Below are 13652 nucleotides of genomic sequence, written 5' to 3' on the forward strand. Positions count from 1 at the left end.
AGGTATGTGATCCTGGGCAAGTCACTTACCCCCCATTGACTAGTCTTTACCACTCTCCTGCCTTAGAACCAATACACAGTTAGAAATCTTAGAGTGTGTGAGCTAACGAAAAATAATCTAAATCTGTAGGTCCTGAAATTTTCATTTTTGCCAACAGTGTTAAATCTCTTCAAAAAGGAAAAAGTTATATGGCTGCCAAATGACCTGTTTTAGTTTTACCTTTGTTTCACTCACCTGTGAACCTCATCCCCATCCTATATTTCCAAGTGATACTAAGTAATGAATGGACAAAAGATTAACAAAATAGATGAGGAAAGGCAAATAAGCAACAACTGCTAAACTCAGTTTTGCTAGAATGCACCAATTTCTTAAGAAAAATAATTACCTACTAGAAAAATACATCTGCTTCAAAGAACTAGGAAGCCTATCTGAATATCTTCAGTCAGAAAATGTACAACAGCAGGTTTTCATATCAAGTTCTAGTAATATGACAGTCTCTATTAAGCTTGTAATACTATGAGAAGAGTCTAATTCAAGAGATTTGGTTCCTTATAAATCCTGCCCCAAGTAAAATTAAGATTCATATGGGCTACAGTGGAAAACAAATACTGACGAAAATTGATTTAAGTAATTTAACACTGAATCCGTCAATCACTAAATAATATCACAATCAAAAGCAATTGATGAAAATATGATGTTGAATCTGACATATATTAAAGGACTCCATGAGAAAAAGAATTTCTAACAAACAAAAAAGGCTTATAAAATTGAGTTATCAAATTTTATAGAACCTGCTATTTTTTTTTTCAAAAAAAGGATCTAGGAAGAAATGGGAAAGCCAAAGTATTTCTTTAAAAAAATGGAAAAAACACAGAATTCATATAATCTTTTAGAAAAACTATGAGGAAAAGACTGAAAATACAGGATAAAATATTTTGGGGAGAACAGGAAGAGAACTGGTATTTTTTATATATCCAAAATATTAGGTTTTATAAGCAGAGAACTTCAAATGTAAGCTTAAAAGATAGAAATAAAAATATAATATACAATATTTCCTGTATACACAATATTATGATCTAGAAAATCACAGCACTTTTGTAATCTAAATTGAATACAGTCTATCCAATTTAACATTTGGTTAAATTCAGTTTGATTCAGCTTAATATGTACATAGGCTTCCTGTATATTCAATTTCCAAGCACATTTCTTCTCATTCCTCATAGGGCCACTTCAAATACTTAAATACAATTTATCCCAAAGCATGTCTATCTATTATTTTCTTTCGATATAAAATATTTCAATTATTAATTTAAATACATTTAAAATTATTTAAAATAAGCAAGGTTAATTCTTTCAGACTTGGAACATCTAAAGGCAGTATCCAATTCCTAAGTCCAAACTTTTTTTCCTAAAAATGCAAGCAAATTACACTGACTTCTTAGCAAATATATAATAACATCCTTCAGTTTTCCCTGTGAGATATATCTTATGTAAGAATATACTTACAATATAATATATTAACTTTTGGTTCATGCTGCAGTTCTGACTCACATGGAAGTCATTTCTCTATATTATAATAAATTCAATATATGGAGTTCACAGATACCAATAATAGGGACTAGACTTATGATTTCAGTTACAGGGAACACCCCTTCTCAGTCAACAAGCATTTATTAAGGGATTTCTATAAGCTAGACACCGCTAAGAGATAAAGACACAAAAATAGTAGGCCTTGTCCTCAAAGAGCTCATTTTATAATTGGGGAGACAAGCATGAAAATAACTAGATTGACTGCTGGGTTTATACCCCAAAGAAATAATAAGAAAAAAGACATGTACAAAAATATTCATAGCCACACTCTTTGTGGTGGCAAAGAATTGGAAAATGAGGGGATGCCCTTCAGTAGGGAAATGGCTGAACAAATTGTGGTATCTGTTGGTGAGGGAATACTATTGTGCTGAAAGGAATAATGAACTGGAGGAATTCCATGTGAACTGGAAAATACCTACAGGAATACAGAGTGAAAGGAGAACCAGGAGAACATTGTACACAGAGACTAATACACTGTGACACAATTGAATGTAATGGACTTCTCTGCTAGCAAGCAATGCAATAATCCAGGACAATTCTGAGGGACTCATGAGAAAGAACACTATCCACATTCAGAGAAAGAACATGGGAGTAGAAACACAGAAGAAAAACAACTGCTTGATCACATGGGTCGATGGGGATATGATTGGGGATGTAAACTCTAAATGATCACCCTAATGCAAATATTACTAATATGGAAATAGATCTTGATCAATGATACACGAAAAACCCAGTGGAATTGAACGTTGGCTACAGGAGGGGGGTGGGAAGAGGGGAGAGAAAGAACATGAATCAGGTAACCATGGAAAAATATTCTAAATCAATTAATTAAATTAAAAAATTTCAGTAAAAAAAAATTAGGTTGTATGCAAAATACAAAAACAAAAGATAATTTCAAATAAGAAAGCGCTAGCATTTGGTGTAGTTAAGAATTATCTCCCACAGAAGCTAATATTTAAGCTAAGTCTTGAAGAAAGTCAGGAAAATTAAGAGGTGTGGGAGAATGGAGATTATTCTGCATCCTACTCATATATACATATATATGTGTGTGTGTGTATATATATATATATATAAAAATATATATATATATATACACATAAACATTTTATCACTACTGTTCTGTGTGAAGAAAGACTACCTTTCCAAAAACCATATTACAAGTCATTGATCTCAAAGTACCAAGTTTTAGAGATTCCTAAGGGTCAAATTTGCCTCCTTATATAAGGATCTAGTTTGTTTTGCTTATTAAAAATTATTTCTATATGGAAATTTAAAGCTACATTTTTTTACTGCTGGATGCTATTGTAAAATTTAAATTAATGTCCAATAATTCCAAGTATTATGTTTTATAAGATTTATTAGTAATCACTTAAATAGAAGAAATTAAAAAATAGAAGTACAAAGCTTAAGTATGACCACATGAGTAAACTTTCCTGCCAAGCTCTCTCCCCAACCTTCACAGCCACATTCCAGGAAGAAGAGAGAGAGAAAGAGAGAGAGGTGGGGTTACATCAAAATATATTCATCCTATGTACATACGCATGCAGTGTTCACACTCAGCACAAGAACACAAATGGGATGCTGGGTAAGAGAGTTCTGGGGAGAAAATTCTAATTACACACTGTCTCCTGTAAATTAAGAGCTATCTCTGATGTTACTTTTTCTTTCTATACTATAACTACTCTTTAGAGTAGCTAGATTGCTCTAAGTACCTAGGCAGTTTTCACCACTTCCTTTTTAAACATAAAAATATTCTTAATTCAATCTTTAAGAATCAATTTTAAAAAACGTGCTTAACCAGCCTTCATTAGGTACATTTTATATTTTCCAAAGCTACATAGCCTTTCACAGTATGAATTTTAAAAACAACCAAAAAAAAAGTTTTATTGCCTTTAGCAGTGAATGTGCAAAAACAAATACCAAGTCAAATCAGAAAACTATGATGGACCCAAAGGCCAAAAGAAAGACATATGGTAGATATAAGCATATTATCAACAATGATTTCTATATAAGAAGTGGCCAAAAATATCTATGAAGACAGACAGGTGTGTGTGAAAAATACAAGCTCATCACATCAGGTAATCCCACAGAATAACAGGTGAAAAATCTATTATATTATCATCCACAAAATAGTTATTAAAAGACCGCAGAGTCTTGCAATTCATGGGGCCTCTTCTCTATGGAGGATTTATAGAAAGACATGAACAAGAATAGTGAGATGAGAAGAAATAGCTGGACTATGCTCTGTACAAGTAGAAAAAAGTAACATTCATGAAATAATGAACAAATGATAGTATCAAAGTATTATATTCAATCACCTTGAAGAACTAAATGGAGGGATATTTTAAAACTACATCAGATGTCCTACATAACCTTGTCTATAGGAGATTTTATATTCAGTATATGAAATCAAATCATTCGATCAAAAGTCAATTTCCAGGCATAAATCTACATCACCAATTGTGTAAATTGGAGATTTGAACCCTAGACTTCAATCCCGAGAAGTCCTTGGTGCTTCCCAGAATTCCCTACAATCTCACCTGAGTCTCTACCTGGGTGAGATCACAAGGAGTATTTAACTGGCATCAACGCCTACTTCGTACTCTTCCATTTGCAAGGATGTAGTAAGCTAAGAGCAGGGGTTTTGAATGGGCTAATCAGCCCTAGGCATGTGGTTTTCTTGTTTGCATTTTCTTTATTCCTTGATTTCTAATAATCCTTAATAAACCTCTTAAAATATAATACTTTTATTACTAAAGACTAATTTAATTTTTACAGTGATGGTGACCACAAGATTTGAATGAGAACTTCTCAAAAAAAATTTTTTTAAAGATAGCCTAGATAATGTTTTTAAAGCCACGTTTCTCCAAGGCTTTTCAGCAAAGCTGATTCTTGAGCTCCTCCTGACCTTCTTGACCAAGATCACTCACCTGGTCCTGGCCCTGCCCGCCTGGCTCTTGCTGCCTGTTCCTGCCTCCATTTATCCACTCCAGACCTACTTAACCTAGATCACTCTCCCGATCCCGACCTGCCCCGGCCCAGCCCCATCTGATCTCCAGCCTCCGAGCCAGATCTCCCCAGCCCAGTCCCAGGACCCAGGCTGCTGGTAGTTGCCCCAGTTTCTTCAGGACTCACAAACCAGCTGGTAAAAATAGAGGTTTTCTTCCTTAGGCTATAGTTAACCTCCACGTTGCAAAGTACCACGGGGCAGGGGGGGACAACAAGGAGAAGGAAGAGACTTTTCAAAACAGGAAGTTATAAGCATGGCTTATTTCAAAGGGTGGCTTATTTCAAAGGGTATCTTCTGAGTGCACTGTTCCTTTTATTTATCTCACCTGAGATTCAGGAGAGAATTTCATCTCTCTGCAACTCTTTAGCCCAATTTTTATAAAAATGTGAATGGATGGGACATCACAGTCTCATACCATGGAGCTGGGAAGTTAATCCCAGGGCATGGTACCCCTGACTCCCAAAAGAGGAGCATATCTCTCATATATAACTCTTCAGCTTCCTTTACCCAACATCAACAATATAGAGGTTTGGGTTTTTCCTAGACTCCTCTGTCACATTTTTTAACGATATCTAGACTTCTTGATGATATTCTAGAACCAAATAAGTTTTACTTTGTTTAAAAATATGTTTGCCAAGGTTAAAACACTGCTACACCTGAAAAACTTGTGACAAGTCTCCATTTTCCTTAAATGTCATACAGCAGACTCATGTAAAAAATTATAGTGGTTTTTGTTTGCTATTGTAATTAATTGGGCTATTGAGAATTTTGGGGATATTGATACCTACATATTTGTACTACTGTTCTTTATAAAAAAAACTGTTACCTTGTGAAATTCATTTGCTTATACTCACAGTGGATCATGGCCAGATATGAAGAGGAAATGGATCTCATTTTGGTGAGAAATCTTGTATTCTACATTTCCTTACCTGACACAGTGTGTCAGTGATTAGAAGCTATATTTTTGAATTTAAAAACTCTTTTATTATTATATTTAGCTTGCATGTGCAATATACTATTTCAGTTTTTTTTATTTTTTCTCTCCTTTTTTATATTTGAAGCACATGTAACCAGTATTAAGATTTTCTTTAACTTTTTTGTTTTGTAGTAATATAAGTTCAAAATATACTTGCTATAATGTCAATGCATGCCCCAAAAGCTTGAGAATGTAAAAATGATGCCACTAATTGTTTAAAAATATTATGGGACTTTGCTTAATGATTCTATCCGATTCCAGGACAAGATATACAAAAGAATCATTGCAGAGGGCCAAAGAAGCACAAAACTAAACCTGAATTGTGCAAAAAGAGCACAGAGGTCAAAAAAGAAGAAACCAATCCCGATGAGGTTGATGAAAATTCTAAGCCAATACAAAGGATTTGAACCTAGTGTGAGGCTCGAGGTTGCGACGCTTAACATACGTTAAGACATAGGTCTTCCTTGTATCCACACTCTTCGTGAAAATACTTGCAGACAAGTACCAAAATTTGTCTCCTATCTGCCTCCTATAATCTAGTCCCTATTCTGTCTTCATTATACACTTAATAAATGAATAATGAACAAAAAATACCACTAGACTGAATTAATTTTAAAATTAGTTGCTATAAACATCATAGATAAAATATACCTGCTTTTTCTTTCAATAAGAATGGCCACATAGGAAGCTGGTAAAGCAGCACCAAAGCCAGGACTCCAGGCATAGAATTTTCCAAGTATCCTCCTGAAATTCAAAATTAAAGTTCAAATAAAAACAAAATTAAATCTTATCATTACAAACTATTAATGCAGAGATCTGACTTCCATTGATAAATGTAGTGTCACATTTGGAAATATCATTAAAATAAATAGCTCTTTATATATAATGTCACTCATAACTTTCAGCCTAAAAAGGGAAAACTGTACATATATGCATTCATGTCTGATAGAATAATAGATGAAGACAGTCTTACATAATTCAACTGACATAAGCATCGACAGTATTCTAAGCAATATAAATATAAAAATGAAATTTACTTCAAAGCTTAGCTCAGTACCACCTTTTAAAGGAAATGTATCTTGATTTTTCCAGTTGCTAGAGTTTTCCCCTAAGAAATTACTTTGCATTTCTTATTTCATTTTCTATGCTTTTCTTACAATAGAATGTAAGCTTCATTAGAACAGGGATGTTTCATTTTTTCCTTTGTATACCAAATACCTAACAGTGCCTAGCACACAGGACATGTTTAATTGATGCTTGCTGATTTGCAAATTAATGAGTGAGTAAATGAAACTGACATAAGTCACTGTTTTAAGGAAACATGATTTGACAGAAGCATAAATTATGGAAAAACAAGAATAAAAGATTATGATATAAGCAATCCCAGAAAAATGTTATAAAGCAAAATGAAGGGAAAAAAATCAGTCACACTCAGCTTGGGGGCAGAGAACCAGGAAAACTTGGTGAAAAAGAAAATACCTGAATTAAGAATAGAAAGAAGAAAAGAATTTTAATTGATTGAGATTTGGAAGAGTATATTCCAAGTCAGTATATTCAGATTATTCATATTACATTGGAATGCAGAGTATCAGGAGAATTCCAAACAAACTTAAAAAAAAGTTTAGTAATGAATATGGCTACAATGTAGAGAACATGAAAAAGATGATATAAGTCTAAAAATCAGATTGATTTGTAAAAATTAGATACAATCATAAATAACTATGATACAGTAAAAATTTGGAAATTCTGATGCGTAAAGCCCAGGTAAAATAAGTTGAACTTTACTGTATCAGCAATCAATCAAAATGTATATATTAAGTCCCTCTATGTGTCACACCCATACTGTGTTAGGAACTAGAGATACTGAAAGCAAAGAGTCAAAGTCCTCAAGGAGTTCAGATTTTATCAAAGCAAACAGCATGTACACAGAAAGGTAAATATACAAAGTAATCTGGGTTAGGGGACAAAGAGAAAATGAGGGAAGGTCTCATCCAAAGGTGGTAGATAAGCCACCTTTTTAAACTGGATTTTAAAAGAAATAGGGAATGCCAAGAGGTAGAGGCAAAGAGGAACCAATCTATAAGCCAAAGAAATGGGCTATGTAAAGACATGGAAAGGGAATGAAATGCCATGCATTTGGAAGAAATTTACCAATTTTCCTCAAATAGAATGAATGAGGAGAAGTAATATATAATAATTCATGAAAGGTAAAATAGAGAATGTAAAGGCATGGAAATGCCAAACTAGAGAATTGATATTTTACCTTTAAAGCAATAAGAAGTCACTGAAACTTCAAGAGCAAGAGAGTGACATGATCATATCTGTACTTCAGAAAGTTACTGTACCAGTAGTATGAAGAATGAATTGAAAAGGGAAGGGACAGAGTGAAGGCAGAAAGAACAATGAGGAGGCTATTTACAATAAGAGAAGCAAGAAGTGATGAGGGCAAATAAATGGGTGAGAGAGAGAAAGGAAAAAGTTGATAGTGATTTCAAACCTAGAAGATAGTAAGAATGGTTGTTTCCTCAACGGAAATAGATAAGTTGAGAAAAGGGATAGATCTGGAAAGAAAGATAGAGAGTCCTGTATTGGAGGTTCCTATGAGGCATCCAATTTAAAATGTCCAACAGTCAATTCATGATAAAGATCTAGAATTCAGGAAAGAACAAAAAAGAAGGATCAGGCAGATTTGGAGAGGCAACTAGGTGTTTCAGTGGATAGAGAACCAAGCTAGGAATCAAGAAGACTCATTTTGCTGAGTTCAAATCTGGACTCAGTCACTTACTAATAACTCTGTGACTCTGGCAAAGTCACTATAACCTGTTTGTTTCAGTTTTCTCATCAGCCAAATAAGCTGAAGAAATGACAAACCACTCTAGTATCTTTAACAAAAAAAACTCTAAATGGGGTCACAAAGAGTTGCACACACCTGAAAATGACTGAATTATAACATGGCACATAGAAGGAAAGTAGAAATTAAGGGGAACTGAAGCAAGAAAATTCGCATTTGGTAAGGAGAATAAGGTTTATTCAATAGTAGCCAAGGTTCTAAACCACTGAGATGAGGGAAGAGTAAAAGGGATGGGAATACTCTAGCCACAGAGGCATGAGTCCAAGCAGAGCATTAATCACTGGAGAAAGGTCTATTCTATTAAGGAAAGAAGGTAATAAGGGTTGGTCTTAGTAAGGGGAGAGCTAATCTTTTAAAGATCTGAAATAAAGGAGTTAAAAATGAGAGATGATGTCAAGGAGTTTTGAGCATGAGAATAGAGGGAACTCAGAGCTAATCACCTCTCTCAGTAAAGTATGAATCAAGTTTCTCTGTTGAAAGAGAAGAGGAATCCAGGCATAGGGTCACACACCTTTAAGTGGTACTAATGGCTAAGGCTAGTTAATAACTTGAGTCAAGGAAGTCTAAGCTAAGGTAAAGCTTATCAAGTATTCAATATAAATCTGGCACCAATATGGCAAGATCCTAAGATAAGAAAGCCACCAAAGCATCCAAGGAGGAGTGAACCAGCCCAGAAATGGAGCTCAAAGTTTCTATGCCAATTAACAATAAGACTATCCCTGCTGCAAGTGACCACTGCACTGCAGACTGGGTGAGATAGGAAGAACAAATTTCAATAAAAATAATAATAATAACAAGCAGGGGAGGGAGGAAAGAAAGGTTTGAGTGTGAAGTTTGAAAAGAAGAGTTGTTGTGGAGAATTTGCTACAGAATCTCAGTTCTACTCTTCAAGACATATGGGTACTTACTTTGTGATGTTAGGTCACATAATAGTTTAGGCATAATGCCTCCAGAGCATCATAATATCCAAGAAGTATAAGTTTCAAAAACAGTAGGAGGAGTGATATGGAAGTGCTACCGATTGTGTGAAGGAAATTATTGAGGGGACTTTGATCACGAGGATAGAATGGAAGCTCTGGTGCCCTTTATAGTTAACAGGAAAAACCAGCAATTGAGGTAAGAGATCAATGAAGCAGGAGACAGGCATGGACTATCCCCTGGGTGGCCCAGGTGAAAGAGAACAAAGTCAATTGGCTCACTAGGCATGAGGTTTGAGTCAGTGGGCAGAGAGAAAGTGATAAACTGAGGCAAGCCTGGATTTTATTCACTGGACTTCAGTTGGAGTGGAATGGGAGGACCACATGGCTGCTGCAGAAAAGCAAGCTAATGTAGCAAGCTCAATTAGGGTAAAAACTTCTCTAAGTAATAGACCTCCACACTCTCTCTTTCAACCTTCTCCGCATCTTCTTTCTGATTAAATAAAATCATTAAGTGTATGTCCAGACTCATATTTAATTAAAATGCTACAAAACTAATGAATCGCTACTCATCTAATCAAAGAAAGGTCTGTTTCTTGGAAACTATACAGATACAAGTAAAAATCTTATCTTTAAGGATAGTAGAGGCTGCTAAATATAATAATGAAAAGGAGTAATAATGAAGAAGTATGGGATATAAATTCCTGAGACAATTAAGGGGTAGAAGTAGCAAAAGCTAGAAAATGTTGAGTTTCTGATTATTTAAGAACAGACTTAAGATGATGATAGTAGATAACATTTAAATAGTGCTTTACGGTTTACAAAGAATTTTACATAAATTATCTTATTTGATCCTCACAACAACCCAGAGAAATAGATGCTATTATTAACCCCATTTTAGAGATAAGCAAAATAAGCAAAGAGAAATGGCTACATAGCTAATAAATATTTGAGGAAAGATTTGAACCCAAGTCAACTATGCATGCAAAATTGATCAAACATCAAATACCAAATGATCCTTGGCAGGAAAAATAAGCACATCCACAGACATATATCAAGAAGCTCTGATTCCCCCAACATGGAATTTCTGAACAAAAAGCATCAGAAAAGTTTATTGAGGGCAAAATGTAATTTGAATACTGTTCTAATTTTAATAGTTTTCTCATGTAAATCTTTTTTTATTGTGAAGATGGAAAATTCAAGCCAGGATTTCTCCTCTATCATAAAAATAAATGGGGAATTATCAAGTGACTGTAGGATAGCTGTGTAAACTTTAAAAGGAGAGCTGGACTTAGTGAATCAGCTAAAGGAACAACATGACATAGCAAAATTATAAGTATTCTGTGTTTTCACAACTTACCCAAAGAGTTTCACATAATTCAAAATTTCAATTACAAGTCATTCATTATTAATATGCTTTAAAACCTACTTATTCTGACCTTAGACACTTCCTACCTATGTGACCCAGGGCAAATCACTTAACCCCCATTGCCTAGCCCTTACTGCTCTTCTGCCTTGAAACCAATACATGGTATTGATTCTAAGATGGAAGGTAAGGGTTTAAAAATAAATTAAAACACCTATTCATTATTTAACATCAAAGATTAAATTTAAAGTCTCAACAAATATTAACAAAAATCTATAAAATTTGGGGTTTTTTGGTAGCAGTAACAATACATCCTTATATAATTTCTAGTTAATACGGACTTGTGATCTTGGTAATTAAATAAAAAATGGGAATAACATTAATTATTCTTTCATTAATCTCAAAGCTCATAGAGTTCAATTATATTAGCCAACAAATTACAAAAGGCTTTTTGGGAACTAAAATTTCAATTACAATTAAAATGTAAATAAAAAAAATAAAAGTACTAACATAGACATAAAACAAAGGTTAAAAGTTCATTTAAAATATTTGTTGTCACTTTACTATATGTATATGTTACATAACCAGTGCTTCATATTCAACATGTATAAATAAAGGAACAGAATTACAGTGTTAACCCAAAAGGTTAGTTCTGTAATTTGCAAAAAATATTCTAACGCTACTAGAGTTGGGAGGATGGGAACTTCTAACTTTTTGTCATTTAAAAGAAAATAATTCTTGAGCAAATAGCTTTGATTGTCAAAGTTGGTATGTCACAGGGCTCATATGTCAAACATTCCAAACAGCAATATCTACCTGACCCTTTAGCCAACAGAATCAAAACCAAAATCTGCAATATTGGATTATGTCAATATTTTTTTTTAAACCCTTACCTTCCATCTTGAAGTCAATACTGTGTATTGGCTCCAAGGCAGAAGAATGGTAAGGGCTAGGAATGGGGGTCAAGTGACTTGCCCAGGGTCACACAGCTGGGAAGTGTCTGAGGTCAAATTTGAACCTAGGACCTCCCGCCCTAGGCCTGGCTCTCAATCCACTGAGCTACCCAGCTGCCCCCTATGTCAATATTTTAAACTCAATTTGGTTGCTTCAGTGCAAACAGTCTCAATCTGTATCATAGATAACTTTTAATTTTCTCTTCTGTGAACAAGGTTAAAAATGCCCGATCAAGTTTTTGACAAATACATATACATGAATGATGCATTAGAGCATGTTATTAATACTGGAAAGTGATTCTTGTGGCATTTATCTAATTTCATAATTATAATCTGAATTCACATCGTACCTTCATCTGAAGTTCATGGCACTTGCCAAAAGATTTCTTTAAGATAGGTAAATAGTATTTAACTGATAAAATCTGGTTTTAAAATGACTTACACAATATTACATGAACATTTCTGCTTCATTTCAGTTTTAATACAATCATATGCATAAATTTTTTATAGTGATTCCAAGTACCAACCTTAAAATGCAAAAGAAAGCCATATATAAGGCTCCATTAGCAGTCAGAAATGAAGCGGATTGTATGATCTCAGGTAGTAGTTTGTGTAAATAATACTCTAGTTTTCGTTTCCGGAGAATCGCAGCAATCTGAAGAGAAAAAGATGATTTTAATACAATAAAGATTTTCCACATTTTAATTAGCTTATGTGGAAATTAAATCATATCAGAAAAAAAGAATACATGAAAATTTTACTGAGGACTTCAAAACAATATTCTTTCACCTTAGAAGTAAAAATAATTTAAGATATTTTTAAGTAATATAAAAAATTCCCCCTAAAGTCTGAAATAAAACATCTTTAATTCACTAAAGCTTGGCCCAAACAGTAAAAATTTTTAAATGAAAAATAAAAAATAAACATATCCAAAAATCTATAAATCCAGAAGGTATTCTTCAAAATAAAACTAGATACTTTGTAATCTTGATAGCATTTGCCAAAAAAAAAAAAAAATTTCCCTTGGACTAGACACTATGGGGAAAAGATATATTTAAAGGGGCAGGAGAGATAAGGAAAAGAAATGAAAAAGAGAATCTAATTTATGAATAGTGGTTAATCAGAGAAATGTGTTGAGAAGAATAACAATATATAAATATCCCAAGCATATTATTTGGAAATGTGGCAGGTAGTAACTTGGTAGATAAAGTGCTAAGACTAGAGTCAGGAAGTCCCAAGCTCAAATCAGACCTCATACACTTACTAGTTGTGTGACCCCAGGCAAGTCACTTAGCCTTGTTTGTCTCAGTGTCCTCATCTACAAAGTAAGCTAGAGAATGGCAGATCACTCCTGTATCTTTACCAAGAAAATCTCAAAAGCAGTCATAAAGAGTTGGACACAACAGAAAGAAAGGAACAACAAAAATTATTCAAAATAAATTTGAATTCAAGTGCTCTCTGTTTTTGTGCTCCTTAAAATTAGAAGAATTTTGTTTTGTTTTTGGTGAATGGATTATAACAATAAAAGGGAAAGCCTTATTTAAAAGAAATATCTCATAAAAGAGAAGCAACATTCTATGTTGAGACAATAGATATTTTTATACAATTACTTCTACTCCCACTACAACCTCAACCAGCCCAAGATTATCAAATAAAACAGATTTTTTAATAGCAAGGAAGAAAGATATATTGGTAATATTGGACCTTCAGCAATCTGGATATATTGTCTCATTCTGGTAAAAAGGCCAGATTGATGAAAAGGCCAAAGTTGAATAGAAAATTTGACCCTCAAATACAAGACTCAAGAGAATAATAAAAAGGTAAACAGGAAAGAGAAACCTAAAGACATTCAATAAGGTTAAACTGTAATCAACCCTACATGAGAAGAGGATTCTTGTAACTCCTAAGAACTTAGGGCAGTTAGAAGGAGTAGGAGAAGGAGGGTGAGGGTATGAGCTGAATAATGATGATAATATAAAATAATAAATT

At 33.7% G+C, this 13652-nt stretch overlaps 1 protein-coding gene across 2 annotated transcripts in view; it reads right to left on the minus strand.

The window, feature by feature from the left end:
* TMEM135 (transmembrane protein 135) overlaps window positions 1-13652 on the minus strand; it is a 377165-nt gene that overhangs the window by 335419 nt on the left and 28094 nt on the right. For both annotated transcript variants that reach the window (XM_001376587.5, XM_056794888.1), the window contains exons 2-3: window positions 12191-12318; window positions 6228-6320 (exon numbers count right to left, since the gene is read on the minus strand). In XM_001376587.5, the coding sequence (XP_001376624.1) occupies window positions 6228-6320; window positions 12191-12318 (221 nt within the window). The remainder of the gene's footprint in view (window positions 1-6227; window positions 6321-12190; window positions 12319-13652) is intronic.

This window comes from Monodelphis domestica, chromosome 4, assembly GCF_027887165.1.
Source record: "Monodelphis domestica isolate mMonDom1 chromosome 4, mMonDom1.pri, whole genome shotgun sequence".
Lineage (NCBI taxonomy): Eukaryota > Metazoa > Chordata > Mammalia > Didelphimorphia > Didelphidae > Monodelphis > Monodelphis domestica.